The sequence below is a fragment of the Marmota marmota genome, unplaced genomic scaffold, assembly GCF_001458135.2.
Source record: "Marmota marmota marmota unplaced genomic scaffold, marMar, whole genome shotgun sequence".
In the NCBI taxonomy this organism is placed as follows: domain Eukaryota; kingdom Metazoa; phylum Chordata; class Mammalia; order Rodentia; family Sciuridae; genus Marmota; species Marmota marmota.
The window spans coordinates 3009977-3026332 of record NW_026000174.1 but is presented as its reverse complement, the minus strand read 5'-3'; the positions used below and the strand labels follow the sequence as shown (position 1 = coordinate 3026332).

The window sequence follows — 16356 nt, the reverse complement described above, 5'->3', positions numbered from 1 at the left end:
CTTCCAGAAAGATGGCTATCTTAAGTATGTTAACTTTCATAGATTGTTAATGCTGAATTTTAAAGGATTAAATAAGTAGTTTAGTGTACTTTTGTGGGAAAATTTCACCCCTGCCATCAGATCTCTTTATTTTTTATTGGTTAGGATACTCAGAATTGAATGGATTAATTTGGGGTCATATGTAGTACAATTTTATTTTTTAAATATCATTGGACAAAAATAAGATTGAAAATTGATAACGGAAGAAAATAGAGAAAGAAAAATGGAGACTTACTCTTCAGTAAACAGATTGAAATATAAGTTGTCTGGAAACAGAGGAATTGATAGTCACATTTTATTTTTAAAAGTTTTATAAGTCAGGCTACAGATGTAGCTCAGTAGTAGAACACTTAGCCAGCATGCAAAAGGCCCCTGGCCATACCACAAAAAAGAGTTTTATAAATTCAAAAATTAAAACTAGTGTCATTTCTAATATATTTTTTTCTTTTAACTTTTTACATTTCTATTTTCCTTCAGGCCATTTATTTCCCAGAAAATCCACTTTCCTGACTTTTCTACCAGAGACATACATAGGAATTATGTTGATTGTGTGCGATGGTTAGGCGATTTGATACTTTCCAAGGTATGAAAAGAAACTGCAGTTAAGCTGTACTTTCAGAGAGAGAGAAAGAGAGTGCGAGTGTGTGAGTGTGTGTGTGTGTTTGAAACTTTGCAAATTCATTTGGTTAAAATGAATACTAGAAGGGAAATTTGACTCTCAAAGTCTAATATTTTGGTAGATTTGAAAACTTATTTTGGAATAATACAATTATTTGTGCTCCAGTAAGAGAAATGTAGCTTATAAGGTGATAGTGTTTTCTGATATTTGATGATGTTGCAAAATAACCAATAATTAAAACCAACAGTGTTTCTTTTTTTATTGATATGTTTGTGTCTATTTCAATAACATTTTATTTATAAAAACAGGAGGCTGGAGTTGGTTGGTTTATAGGCTATAGCCCCATCCTGCATATCCTGCTCTAACATGTTGATGGATGTAGGTATACCCTTCCATATTCATGGGTTCCACATCCTGCATTCAGCCAACCATTGATTGGGGAAAAAAAAAAAAAAAAACCTGCACATGTACAGACTTTTTTGTCATGATTCTCTAAGCAATGCAATATAACAGTCATTTACATAGCATTTATATTGCATTAGATGTTATAAGTAATCTAGAGATGATTTTAAGTATATGGGAATGCTGGGTGTAGTGGCATACCCATGTAATCCCAGTCACTTGGGAGGCTAAGGCAGGAGGATGGCAAGTTTGAGGTCAGCTTCAGCAGCTTAGTGAGATGTGAGATTGAGTCTTAAATTTAAAAAAAGGGAGGGTATGGGAATGTAGCTCAATGGTAAAGCACCCCTGGGTTCAATCCCCTTTGCCAAAAGATAAATAGAGTCTATGGGAGGATGTGTGTAGGGTATATGCAAATACTGTGCCATTTTATATAAAGTACTTGGTATTTGGGGGTGTCCTGAAACCATTCTCTTACAGATACTGAGGGCTCAATTTTCACACACACATTTTAAGATGGCAATTGAGAGAAGTTATTGGTGATGTTATTTGAACATTTGGATTGTCAGATTTGGAAAAAATTGCTATTTCGTTTCTTTTCTTGATGCGGATTTCAGGATATTCATGTATTCTTGGGCCAGAACCTAATTTATTTTTTTTTCTTTTCCTATGGGTATAGTTTTACTGTTGTTGTTTATTCCCCCCTTAAACTTTTGATCTTGAAATACTTAGATTCAGAAGAAGTTTCAAAGATAGTAAGTACAGAAAGGTCCAGTGTGATCAATTCCCAATTTCCCCTAATGGTCATATTTTACATAACTATAACACAATATCAAACCCAGGATATTGACACTGTTATTATAATGTGTGTGTAGTTTCTTGTTATTTTAATCACATGAATTTTGTCATTTCAAGAATGTAATAGTTTGGAATCTTTTGAGATTGTTTTTTCCCACTCAATGTAATGCCCTGGAGATCCATCCAAGTTGTTGCTTATATCAGTAATTCTCCTTTTTATTGATAAGTAGCATTTCATTGTATGGGTATACCACCACAGTTTATTTAACCATCTATTGTAGGTTGTTTTGGTTGTTTCCAGTTTGGGGCTATTACAAATAAAGCTGCTAATTAATGATTTTGTACAGGATTTGGTGTGGACTTGTTTTTCATTTCTCTGGGATAAATGCCTAGGAGGGCAATTGCTGGGTCATGGTTAAGTTTGTTTAGTTTTTTAAGAAACTGCCAAAACTATTTTCCAGAGTGGCCGTGCCATTTTACATTCTCACCAGCAATGTATGAGAGATCCAGTGTCTCCGAATCTTCGCCAGCATTTGGTATTGTCATTATTTTTTATTTTAGCTGTTCTGATAGGTGTGTAGTGATATCTCATCGTGGTCTTAATTTGCATTCCCTGATGGCTAGTGTTGTCGAACATCTTTTTCATGTGCTTATTTATCATCCATATATCCTTTTTGGTGATGTCTCTTCATATCTTTACTCATTTTCTAATTGGATTGGTTTTGTTTTGTTTTTACTGTTGAGTTTTGAGAGTTGTTAATATATTCTAAATATGACTCCTGTGTCAGATACATAGTTTGCAAATATTTTCTTCCAGTCTATAGCTTTTCATCCTCTTAACAGGGTCTTTAAAATGTCTTCAGTTTTTATGAAATTCAATTTTTGATTTTTTAAAAAAATTTTGTAGACAATGCTTTTAATGTTGTGTCTAAGAACTCTTCACTAAGTCCTAGGCCTTAAAGATTTTCTCTTTTGTTTTATTTGTTTTCTTGCTATGTTTTCCCTCAAATGTATGATCTATTTTGAGTTAATTTCTGTAAAAAATACGAGGTTCAAGTTGAAGTTAGTTTTTTCCCTATACATATCCAGTTACTCCAGTATTATTTTTTCAAAGACTATGCTTCTTCCATTGAATTGCTTTTGTACCTGTCAAAAATTATTTGAACATACTTTGTTCCATTGAACTGTATGTCTGTCTCTGTGCCATCACTACATACATGGTCTTCATTATTGTAGCACTATGATAAGTCTTGAAATTGGATAGGTTGATTTCTCGCTTTATTCTTTTTCAAAATTGTTTTTAGCTATTCTAGTTCTTTAGCCTTTACATATAAGTTTTAGAATGAATCTTGTCTACATTTACCAAAAAAAAAGAAAATTTTATTGGGATTTCTTTTTGGGATGAGGGAGATTTTGATTGAAATTATGTTTAACTTATATGTAATTTTGAGGGGCAGTAATATCTTGAGTTTTATAATCCATAAATACTGTATGTCTTTCATTTACTTAGTTTTTAAATTGTATTTATTAGCATTTATACCTTTTAGCATACAAGTCGTTGTTTGTGCTTTGTTGGATTTACATCTAAGTATTCTTTATTCTCTTTTTTAGCTATTATAAATTGTATTTTAAATTTCCATTTCCATGAGTTCATAACTAGTCTATAGAAATACAATTGATTGAATATTAATCTTGAATCCTACAACCTAAATAAATTGCTTTTTCTAAGAACTTTTTTTGTTCTTGTTGATTCTGTGATTACTTGGGATTTTCTGTGTAGACCATCTTGTCATCTATTAATAGGACAATTTTACTTTTTTCCTATATGATCTGTATGCCTTTTCTTTCTTTCCTTATTGTACTGATGAACTCAACTGTTGGTACTATGTTGAATAACCATGTTAAGAACAGACATTTTGACTATAGTCTCATAATTAATAGCTGGATTTTTTTGTTATTATTGTTGTTCTGTTTTGTTTTAGGTATTCTCTGTCAAGTTGAGAATTGTATTCTCTTCCTAAATTTTTGAGTTTTTCCACAAATGGGTTTCATTTTTGTCAAATGCTTTTTCTTCATAAGTTGATAAAATTATGTTTTTTCTTTATTCTGTAGCCTGTTAATTTAGTGGATTGTACTATTTTTTGAGTATTGATCCAGCCTTGTTTCTCTAGAATAAACCCTACTTGGTCATGCTGTATAATTTCTTTTATATGTCGTAAAATTCTATTTTCTAAGTATTTTTGTGGATGATTCATGAAGTATTAAACTTACCTGAATTTTTTTTCCTTGTTATTTTAATATGGTTTGGGTATCAGTAATAATGACTTTATATAAATGAATTGGGACTATCTACTGGGTCTCTAATGATAAAACCTGTTTTATTCTTGAAATTTGTATTTTTTTTTGTCATTTTCTAGAGCTTTATCAGTATTGATCTTTTCAAAGAACTTTTTATTTTGTTGCTCTTTATGTTTTAATTTTTATTGGTATCTTCTTTTTTTAAAGAAGTTCTGTGAATTTATTTTAGATATGTTTCATGGGAGTTTGAAAAGAATAAGTATTGTGAAAATTAGATGCTATTGGTTGATGGTGTTAAATTCTTCTGTGTCTTATTGATTTTATGTATACTGTTTTGTCACTTACTAAGAGACAAATGATTAAATCTCCAACTATATTGTAGATTTTTCTTTCTCCTGACAATTCTATTACAGGTTTTGCAGTTCTGTTGTTCGGTACATATATATTTGGTATTGCTGTATCCTGGTGGCTTTACCCTTTTATTGTTATGTAATATTTTACTTTTTAACATCTGTTTGTTGTGTAAGTTTCTTATAGATTACATATCATTGAGTCATTTTGTAATTAATCCTCTCTGGTGGTTTATTTTATTTGATTTATTTAGACCATTTATATTTAAGCCTTAACATAGGTAATTATATTAGTCTGCTGGATTGGTTATTTTTGTTTATATGTTTTTGTTTTCATTTCTCTCTCTGGGTTTTTTTCAGTGGTTGCTTTACTGTATATGTGTAACATGTCATCCTTGTATTGGTATTTTATCAATTCAAGTGAAATGTATGACTTTTCATTCCTTTATTCTTCATTTACAACTCTTAAATATTTGCTTTATATTGAGAACCACATCAGAATCTTGCTTCAGTCATCAAATATAATTTAGAAAACCCAAAAGAAAAGGGAGCGAGTATTACATACTACTCATCCTGCTTTTTCTGTTCTTCCATACTCATAATGCCAAGATGACTCCTTAAATAATTTCCTTCTGTTCAGGAAACTTCTTGTAGGTAGGTCTGCTGTTGACAAAATTCTCTTAGTTTTCCTTCATCTAAGAATGGCTTTATTTCTTCTTCATTCTTGAAGGATGTAGTCACTAAATATAGTTTTCTGGCTTCACAGTTTTTTAGGTTTTGTTTTTTAACTATTGAAAAAGTGTTTGTCCCCTCTTTGGTTTGATGAGGAATCTTCTGGAAATTTTTCTCCTCTGTAGATAAGGCATTCTTTTTGTTTCTGCTTTCACCATTTTTCCTTTGTCTTTAGTTTTTAGATTGAACATGAATATATTTGTAGTTTGGGGTTTGAGTATAATTTGAATGGAGATTTATTTGGATTTATTTTGTTAGCGTTCACTACCTTCTTGAATCTTTGATAGATTTATTATTATTATTATTATTATTATTATTATTATTATTATTATTACTCTTTTAGTCATAGATGGACATGATATCTTTATTTTATTTATTTATTTATTTTTATGTAGTGCTGAGGATTGAACCCAGAGACTTACACATGCTTACAGGAGCAGTCTACTACTGAGCCACAACCCCAGCCCTAGGTTTATGTTTTGGGGGCATATTTTTGTCTCAGATTGGAAACCTTTCAACCATTATTTGAGTTATTTTTTAACCCTGCACCTCTCCCTAGTTTGGAGTCTGATGAAATGTTAGATCTTTAATTTGGTTTCTCGGATTTTTTTTTTTTTTTTTAAGGTCTGTTTTCTTTTTTACTCAGATTGGATAATTACTGTTGTTCTCTTTTTAAAATTCTTAACTCTCTCCTCTGTCTTCTGCTATTCAGCCCATCCATTGAAGTTTTAATTTTGATTATAATACAGTTTTATTTCAAATTTTTCCATATATATTCTGTTTCTGAAACCTTTTTTAGTTCAAGTGTATGTATTTGTACTCATTAAAGCATTTCTATGATTGCTGCCTTAAAATCCTTATCAGATAATTGTGACATCTATTGCTTCAGTATTGGTATCTTTTTTTTTTTCAAGTTGAGATTTTTCTGATTCTTAGTATCCCAGTAATTTTTTATTGATTTGTGGATATTTAGGGTATTATGAGACTCTAGATCTTCTTTCAAGCTTCCCTTGTGGTAGGCTTCTTTGATACTTTTCAGCTGGGGAAGGAGAGCACAGCCTTGTGGTTACCAGTTAGTGGGTGGGAGTTCAGACTTTCTACTAGGCCTCAGTTAATACAACCATAGTTGGAGGGGTTGGGATGCCTCATTAGTGCTGAACTAATAGTCTCCACTGCTGTGTGGATAGTTAGTTGTGGCCTTACCACTGAGTGGTTGTGACTGTCCTGACTCTGTTAGGCCTTCTCTAGCCCTTCTCTGATACTAGGCCAGCCAGAAAGTCACCTTATTGATGCTAAGGGTATGGGATACCAGTGGATATGTAATCAAGGTACTTAGTTATGACTTAAGAATGGTTCCTTACCAGGATTTTGTAGGTTCAAGTGAAGATGAGTCATGGGTTTTTCTGTGCTGTTTTGAGAGGCTTGTCTTTACTTGTTAGCATTCTTGCTTTGTTGCCTTCTCTAGCATCCAGTCTGGGATATAAAGAAAATCCAGAGAACTCAACACTCTTATGGTTCACATTCCTGGGTTCATAACTTGTCTGCCTTTTCTCACCTTTAAGATTGTTTGCTTTATATATGATATTTAGTCTTTTAAGTTACATTCAGGGGAATTAATAGAGAAAAGTGAATCTACTCCTTTTTTTTTTTTGTAGCAGCAATAAAAAGCCAGTAGCTTTAAATTTCTACCCTTAGAACTTAATCTGGCCAGTTGTTCAGTAGTGCACACTTATAATCCCAGCAACACAGGAGACTGAGGCAGGAACAACACAAGTTTCAGTCCCTTAGCAACTTAGTGAGACACTGTCTCAAAAATAAAAAGGACCAGTGATATAATTCAGTGGTTCAAGAACCCATACTCCTGGGTTCATTTCCCCATACTGGGAATGTAATCACACTTAAGGACAGGATTTCTGAATTTAGGTGAGAGGTTGGACTAAATATTAATGGTCATCTCAAATCTGGCTCTGTGTTAAAAATCACTGGAAGAACATGGTAAAAATAGATTCCTACACTTTATCCCCCAAACATTCTAAATTTGGCACAAGAACCCTAGAAATCTGTGATTCTAAAACACTCCCTAGATGATTTTGAAGGTAATGAATCAGCTCTGGTAAATTCTTTTTATCTTCCCTTACTTTAGTTTTCCATGAGGCGGGACTCTAATAATTAAAATTCTTGACTGGGGATGTAGCTCAATGGTAGAGTGCTTGGCTGGCATGCTTTAGGCCTTGGGTTTGATCCCCCACCACAGGGGGAAAAATATTCTTTATCAGCACAGTAAGAAGTACATGAAGAACAATTTTATAATTCTTATGCTTCTGCCTTCCCCTGAGAGATTCTGATTCATTGGGGTTGGGGTCACGATGAGGTTCCTGAGAAAATTCCACAAGTTATTATTGATCTAGTTGTACACTTGTTCAAGAGTCATCAAGCTAAGGTGATCTCTGAGGGTACTTTGTAGTTAAGAACTTGTGTAACATATACCATACAGCATTATGTTTGAAAAATTTGAAAAAAGAATAAAAAAATGTGTTGTCCTGCCAGGTATGGTGGTGCATGCCTGTAATCCCAGTAGCTCTGGAAGATTGCTAGTTCAAAGCCAGCTTCAGCAACTTAGCAAGGCCCTACACGACTCAGTGACACCCTGTCTCTAAATAAAATATAAAAAAGGGCTGGGGATGTGGCTCAGTTGTTAAGCCTCTCTAGGTTCAATCCGTGGTATTAAAAAAAAAAAAAGAAAAAGTATTATCCCATTCTGATCTTCTTATGACCATGTGGTTAAACTGTTTAAATGCCAGTTACCCTTGCTGCAGGGTTACCACCTTTGATAGTGTAAGCTGCACAGCAAAATCCAGGGAGCACTGTTTACTTAAACCAAGGTTTCTTAATCTGGTGTTATTGAGGTTGTGCTGTATAATGTAATTTGGTGAGGAACTATCCAATTCATCAGAAGATTTTTGTCAGCATGTCTGGCTTCTACCAATTAATAATATGAAAGGCACCCACAGTTTTGAAATTTTCTTTTCATTGTATTCTTTACCAGTTCCTGCCTAAGTAGGAATGTGTGCACAAAGAGTCAGTGTTACATGATAAGAGAAGTATAACTTCATATCATTTGAGCCCATCCACATGTCGGTGTCTTGATGTTAAACTACTGCTTTGATTGCCTCCTTTTGCCCTACTTCAAACCTGATCTTCAAGGCACATTGAATGAATTCATTATATCTGTTACCTGTCAGATGGTACAGACACTGTGGTTGAAGAATGCAATAAAGGATTAGAAATAAGTTGGAAAATTGGGGAAACTGGTGATAAAAAGAAGGACCAGATATTGAAAAGCCATGTATTCTAATACAGTGTTTTTATAATTATACCTTTGAAATGTAATTTCAAAGTATCTCTGGGTACCAAAGTATCTAGAGCTGAACGTGGTTTGATTATGAAGAGAAATTGTGACTTCCAACATGAATATTCCAAACAACATAATTTTTTTGTATTGTCTAATTTTGTTGCTCAGATTTCTTATACTCAAATGTGGACGTTGACTGTATACAAATGAATGTGTATCACTGGATTAACCACATTCTTTGACTTGTCATTCTAAAATAATAGTCTTGTTTTAAATTTTTAAAATTCAGTTCTAAAATTAATACTTGTTTTTCTTTTTTCTCTTTTAGTCTTGTGAAAATGCCATTGTATGCTGGAAACCTGGCAAAATGGAAGATGATATAGATAAAATTAAACCTAGTGAGTCTAATGTGACTATTCTTGGGCGATTTGATTACAGCCAGTGTGACATTTGGTACATGAGGTTTTCTATGGATTTCTGGCAAAAGGTAGCAGCATATTTTTACATTTTGAAATTATTTGGCTTATACTCCATTGTAATTCTAACTTTTTTCTGTTATATCCATGTTCTTTTTACTCTAAAAATCTATCTTGATGTTTTGTATTGATTAAAAAATTCTGCCATTGTGGGCTCTGTATACCATCTGCAATGCCTGTTATAAATAAAATTGGCAGTTTGGTATCAGTAGTTAAATTTAGGTTACATTCCATAATAACTGTTACTAACATTTAATATTTTAGTGATTGGAATGTTAAATTACTTCTGTAGCTTTTTCCTAGGAAAATCAGCATGGAAGACAGGTTAAATACTAGTTACTAGTTACCTAAAATGTTAAAGAAATCTGTTGTTAGGATTCTGTGGTAACAAATTAACTGGGTATTCATCTCTTTTTTTAAAAAAAAAAAAAAGAAAAGAAAAACATGTTTTGGAAGAGCTTTCCACAACTGTTGCTATAATTCTTTAAGGCAGGGCAGAAAAAAGAGTACCACATTACAATGTAAACTGTAAAGCCCTTCATAAAATTGTGAAGTGCCTTCTTATTTTACTCAGGACACCTGTGAAATATTAATTGCTCTTATTCCTATTTACAAATCAGGAATATAAGATCCAAAGAAATAGTCAAGAGCGCAGTCAGAGGCTGGAGCCGAGGTTTTTCTGAAGTAAGAAAGTTGTCTTAGGATTGTTGAGTGCCTTGGAGCATGGTGATTTTATTAATTTGATGTTTTTAAAAATGTTTACACAGATGCTTGCATTGGGCAATCAGGTTGGCAAACTTTATGTTTGGGATTTAGAAGTAGAAGATCCTCATAAAGCCAAGTAAGTATTGAGAAATTTCTATAATATTAAAGACTTCTGCCTTATTCCCCCCAAAGTTTTATGCAAATATAGAAAAAATATTGACACTTGCAGTATCATCCTTAAATAACATTTTAACATTTACAAATTTCAGAGTTACAAGTATTTTTTTATTTTAATAATGAGCACCTTGGTGATACTTGTAAAAATTATATGGTGCCGCTTGGGTTTAAAATATACCCAAATTTTATGAGATTTGAGATTGAACTTTTAATGAAGATAGCCTGGTTTTAAATGCTCTTTAAAGAGACTTGGTATCTGTTTATTTTCTTATTCATTCTAAAGGTAGATATTGGTAGTATAATGTAAAATATTTAACCTCTTGTCATGTTTTTTCCCTAGATGTACAACACTGACTCATCATAAATGTGGTGCTGCTATTCGACAAACCAGTTTTAGCAGGGATAGCAGCATTCTTATAGCAGTTTGTGATGATGCCAGTATTTGGCGTTGGGATCGACTTCGATAAAATATTTTTTCCTACTCAAAATTAGACTGTGTTGTCTGTGTAAAATAGAATTAATGTATCTTGCTAGCAAGAGCACATAGAGCATTTAGACTTGTTTTTCAGCGTTCAATCAGGCTGAGCTGAATGTAGTGATGTTTACATTGTTTACATTCTTTGTACTGTCTTCCTGCTCAGACTCTACTGCTTTTAATAAAAATTTATTTTTGTAAGCTGTGTGTTATTTTATTTTCACTATGATGAAAGCAAGTTGAAAGTTATAAAATTATAGCTTATCTATTTGTGATGATCTTTTTTTCTTAACTGGAGAAAGCAATTTAATGTAGAGATTAAGTGTAGGCTCTACAACTAAGCTGAAATTAAATATTGGCTCTGCCACTGTGTAACTTTGGGTAAGTAACATCTCTGTGCTTTAGTTTGCTCATGTGTAAAATGAATAATACTACCACAAAAATGAGAAGCAAATTATTTTAATGTATTTGGGGTATTTAGAATATTATTTGCCAAATAATAAGCCCTAAGTATATTTTATGATTATTGGCTATTGTATGTTTTATGGTTTTATAGTTTTAGTGATTTCTTCTGTGATGATTCCACAAGTAATTATATTTAAAATTCAGTAGTATTAGAACATATGTTTTCTTGTCAGTAGATTTGTAATTGGACCATTAGTAAACTTAGTGGAAATGTTATTATTAGAACAAAGGAGAGGACATACTGTTTAAATGCATGGTCTAACAATGAAAGATACAGGGAGTATGTCCATGTAGTGAGTTATTGCCTCATTTCTAAAATGGTAGCCAATAGGCTAAGTGAGATTAAGTAGATCTCATAGGGTGGAAGGTAGTTGGGTTTTGGTCTCAGACATAGAACATGTTGCATTTATTTGTGAACAACAACAAAATCTCCAAAGAGGACCACAATCACATGTCGAATGTTAACCAACCTGAAGCAGAATGAAGAAAGCCTGAGTAGTCATGAAACTATGGTAGAGGTAAGGTGAGGTGAGCCAGGCCAGGGTAAAATATGGAAGACTGAATTTTGTCAAGTTTTTAAAAGGATTAATAAAATTTTCTTTTTTGTATTTTTAAAATTTGGTTTTGATATTGTATACTTGTATGGTATTGGACAGTGTCGTGTCTCTGAAGCAAGGTCTACCTCCCTGAAATACAGTGCTTTAACTCTTAGTAAACAGGAAAACTTAATCAACATTTATCATCTTTGCATCCAATGGATCCTTCTTAAGTCGCAAACCAAAAGCAAATAAATTTTGATGCATAAACACTAAAGATAGTACTGTGACATCCTTTTAGCAAAGCAAGGTGGTCCAGTTTATTATGGCAAAATACTGCAAGGTGAAATCCTTCCTGTTACATGACTAACTGGGTGAGTATATGTTCCTTCATAGAAACATATTATTCACTTCTTGAATGGAAAAATTCTGCAATGTAGGTCATCTGAAGACAGGCTGAAATTTCACTTACACAATCAGTTTTGTCACTATCTCTAGAGTATAGTGCTATGTCTGCCTCTCATGATCTTCTGATTCATCTAATAATTTAGAAATATCTTTCTTTGTAATTTTTTTCCTGCATGAGCAGAAAATGAAATATTTTGAATTCTCAGCTTTGTTCCATGAAAGCTGAAAGCAAACCACAAAGATGGCATCTCCTCTTAGACCTTGAAAAACGATCAAATATTTTGAGTGATCAAGAAGACTGAAGAATGACAAATTGAGCTTGCTTTGGCAGTACATACACTAAAATTGAAAAGATAAACGGAAGATTAGCATGATTCCTGGACAAGGATGACACATTTTTTTTTTAATTCCATATTTTTCTTCAAGAGAAAAAACACCAGGTCATATTAAGAGGCAAGCCAATCACAATTGCTTCTGATTTCTCAGTACAAACTCTACAAGCCCTAATAAAAGAACTCATGACTAGTAAACTGGCACTACAGAACTTAAATATTAAACAAATTGAAAAGGCTTCAGAGCTCACAGAAAAACTCATTTGAAGAGTAGCTAAGCAAATGAGAAACAAGACTAAACAATAAAATGACAGAAGTTAATAAACATCTTGACATTGAAGGTGTATTGTCTCAACTCTCCAATTAATAGATGTTAGTTGGCAGAGTGGATTAAAAAACAGGTCCCAACTATATGTCTGTAAGAGACATATCAAAGACAGCCACAAGCTGAAAGTGAAAGGATGGAAATTGATAGATATACCATGTGAATGGAGTCTGAAAACAAGCAGAAGTAGCTACTCCCATATGACAAAAATTATATCAGAAAAAGGAAAAAAGGTCACTTTGCATTGGTAAAGGGAGCAATCCAACAAGAAGATATAACAATAATAAATGTTTATGCCCCAAGTATGAGCATAACTGATTACATAAAAGGCACTACTCAAATTGGAGCCCCAGATAGCCCCTAGTACAATAATACTGGGTGATTTCTCTGACCATTAGATAGCTCATCTGGACAAAAACTCAGTAAAGACTCTATGGATGTTAAAAATATAAATCAAATGGACCTAACAGGCATCTATAGGATATTTCATACAATAATAATATACTTCTCAGAATCTCATGGAACCTTTTCCAAGATAGACCATATTTTAGGCCATACAGCAACTCTTACCAAACCAAAAAAAAATTTGATATAATTCCTTGCATCTTATCAGATCATGATGGGATGAAATTAAAAATCAGTACAACCAAACCCTATGAAAGCTATATAAACAGCATGGGGATTGAACAATACTCTGAAGGATGAATGGGTGATAGAAGAAATTGAGTGAGAAATTTAAAAATTCTTAAATAGGAATAGTGATGCAACATACCAGAACATCTGGGACATTGCGAAGGTAGTTCTGAAAGGAAAGTTTATAGCTGAGTGCCTACATAAGAGAATTAGAAAGGTCCCAAATAAATGACCTAATGATGCATTTCAAGGCCCTTTGAAAGGAAGAACAAACCAATTCCAAAACCGATAAAAGGAAGGAAAGACTTAAGATCACAGCTGAAAATCAATGAACTTGAGAATAAAAAAACAATCCTAAGGATGGATGAAATAGAGTTCTTTTTAAATAGATTGATTGATAAATCCTTAGCCAAACTAAAAAAGGGAGAAAAGTAAGATTAATGAAAATCAGAGATAAAAAGGAGAACTCATCACAGATGTTAGAAATCCAGCATATCATTAGGACTATTTTGAAAACTGGGAAACCTACAAGAAATGGATACATTTCTAGTTGAATACATGCCAAAGCTGAATCAGGACATAGGAAACCTAAACAGGTCAATAACTTGTATTGAAATACAAGCAGTAATAAAAAGATTTTAATGAAGCTTACAGAACATTAAAAGAAATTGAAGAGCTTTGAAGATGGAAAGACCTCCATGTTCCAGGACCAGATGGGTTCTCAAATTGTATCAAACCTTTGCAGAAGAACTAATGTCAATAATCCTGAAATAATTCTATGAAATAAGGACGTAACCTTCCAAATTCATTTTATGAAACCAGTATCACACTCACACCAAAACCAGATAAGGATACATCAAGGAAAGAAAACTATAGACTAATATCCCTGATGAAATTAGATGCAAAAATACTTAATAAAATTTAGCAAATTGTGTCCAACAACATTTCAAGGAGATTGTACACCATGACCAAGTTGAGTTTATTTCAGAGATGCAAGGATAGTTTCATATATATAAATCAATAAATAATTCATCGCATTAAAAGAATTAAGGTCAAAAATCAGTAATCTCAATAGATGCAGAGAAGTCTGAAAAATTCAGCACGCATTCATAACAAAAACACTGAAGAAACTAGTAATAGAAGGACCTACCTCAACATCATAAAACTATATATTAAAAATTCAAAACCAACCTCATGGTAAATGGGGAAAAATTGAAAGCATTTACTTTAGAATCTACAAGTCAAAGATGTCTACTCTCACCACTCCTATTTAATGCAGTTTAGAAATTCTAGCCATTAGGCAAGAGAAGCAAATAAAAAGGATAAAAATAGGAAAGGAAATTATCACTGTGGATGATATGATTCTATACCTAGAAGATTCAAAACAAAACAAAAAAAAACTCCACCAAAAGACTTCTAGAGGTAATAAACAAATTTGGCAAAGTAGCAGGTTATAAAACAATATATACCAACAATGAATCTTCTTAGAAAGAAATCAGGAAAACAGTTTTTACAATAACCCAAACAAAAGTAAAATACCTAGGAATATATCTAACTGAAGAGGTGAAAGTGTTCTAGAATGAAAGTTACAGAACATTAAAAGAAATTGAAGAGCTTTGAAGATGAAAAGACCTCCATGTTCCTGGATAAGCAGAATTAATATTAAAATGCCCATACTACCACAGGCAACATACAATGCAATCCTTATCAAAATAACAATGATATTCTTCACAAAACCAGGAAAAAAACAGTCCTAAAATTCATTAGGAAGAATAAAAGACCCAGAATAGCCAAAGCAATATTAAGCCAAAAAAGCAATGTTGGAGGCATCACAATACCTTACTTCAAATTATACTACAGAGCTATGGTAACAAAAACTTCATGATGCTGGCATAAAAACAAGACACATAGACCAATGGCACAGAGTAGAAGACACAAGAGACAAATCCACACAGATAAAATCATCTAATCCTTGAAAAAGTTGCCAAAAATATACTTTGGAGATGCAAGGATAGACAGGCATTTTAACAAACGGTTCTGGGACAACTGGTTATCACATGTGGAAGAATGAAACTAGACCCTTATCTCTCACCCTGCACAAAAGTCAACTCAAAATGGATCAAATACCTATGAATTAGACCAGAAATTGCAACTTGCAGAAGAAAATGTAGGGTCAACACTCCAGATTTTAGGCACAGGCTACAACATTCTCAATAGGATTCCTAAAGCTCAGGCAATAGGTCAAGAATTAATAAATGGGATGGCATTAAGTTAAAAATCTTCTGTGCCACAAAGGAAACAATAATTAAGAATGTGAAGAGTGAACCCAGAGAATGGGAGAAAATCCTTGTTAGCGACTCTTGCAGAGGATTAATATCTAGAAAATATAAAGAGCTAAAAAACACTTCACCAAAAAACCCAATTAATAAAGGGGCAAAAGAATTAAACAGACACTTCTCAAAGAAGAAATACAAGTGGCTAATAAATACATCAAAAAATGTTCAGCATCATTAGCAATTAGGGAAATGCAAATCTACACTTGAGATTTCATCTTATACCAGTCAGAATGGCAATCATCAAGAATAGAAATAAATGCTAGAGTGGATGTGGAGAAAAGAACACGTTTACACTGTTGGTTGGACTAAATTAGTACAACTACTATGGAAATCAATATGGAGTCTCCTCAAAAGACTAGGTATGGAACCACCATATGACCCACCTATACCACTTGGTATTTACTCTGAAGAATTAAAGTCATACAACAGTGATAACCATTTTTAAAGCAGCACAATTTACAATAGCCAAACTATTTTCAACAGTTCTAATGCCAAATGTGTGAGTGCTTTCCACACTACCAACCAGTCTGGACACCAACTGGTTTCTAGTAATTCAATTCAGTTCTAACACTATCTGAAGTTAGCATCAGACCCCACAGGTTAGGGATTTAGTCCCACCAGACTGCACATATTTTAGATGCCCATCCTTAAGTCTAGATCTCCCATACTTCTGACTGACTATAAGCCCCTCAGCTTTAATAGTTTGCTAGAATGGCTCAAAGAACTCCAGAAAACAGCTTGCTTAGTATTACCAACTAAGGCTACAGATCAACAGCCTCATGAAGGAGGTACATTGGGGGAGGTCTAAAGGGGAGATTATATCCCAGGGAGTAGAATGCACCACTATTTGGGCATGTAGGTGCATTCACCAACCCAGAACCTTTCTGAAACATATTGCTTA

At 33.1% G+C, this 16356-nt stretch overlaps 1 protein-coding gene and 1 pseudogene across 3 annotated transcripts in view; both read left to right on the top strand.

Moving 5' to 3' along the window:
* Eed (embryonic ectoderm development) overlaps positions 1 to 10621 on the top strand; it is a 30538-nt gene extending 19917 nt beyond the window's left edge. The window contains exons 9-13 of one of the 3 annotated variants that reach the window (XM_015477333.1): positions 517 to 622; positions 2317 to 2391; positions 8916 to 9074; positions 9831 to 9904; positions 10286 to 10621. In XM_015477333.1, coding sequence (XP_015332819.1) covers positions 517 to 622; positions 2317 to 2391; positions 8916 to 9074; positions 9831 to 9904; positions 10286 to 10412 — 541 coding nt within the window. In that variant the 3' untranslated portion in view covers positions 10413 to 10621. The remainder of the gene's footprint in view (positions 1 to 516; positions 623 to 2316; positions 2392 to 8915; positions 9075 to 9830; positions 9905 to 10285) is intronic. The other 2 variants (XM_048787947.1, XM_015477332.2) reach the window with 2 other exon arrangements.
* Positions 10622 to 12148: 1527 nt separating this feature from the next.
* On the top strand, positions 12149 to 12248 carry LOC125612229 (annotated as a pseudogene).
* Positions 12249 to 16356: the final 4108 nt, after the last annotated feature.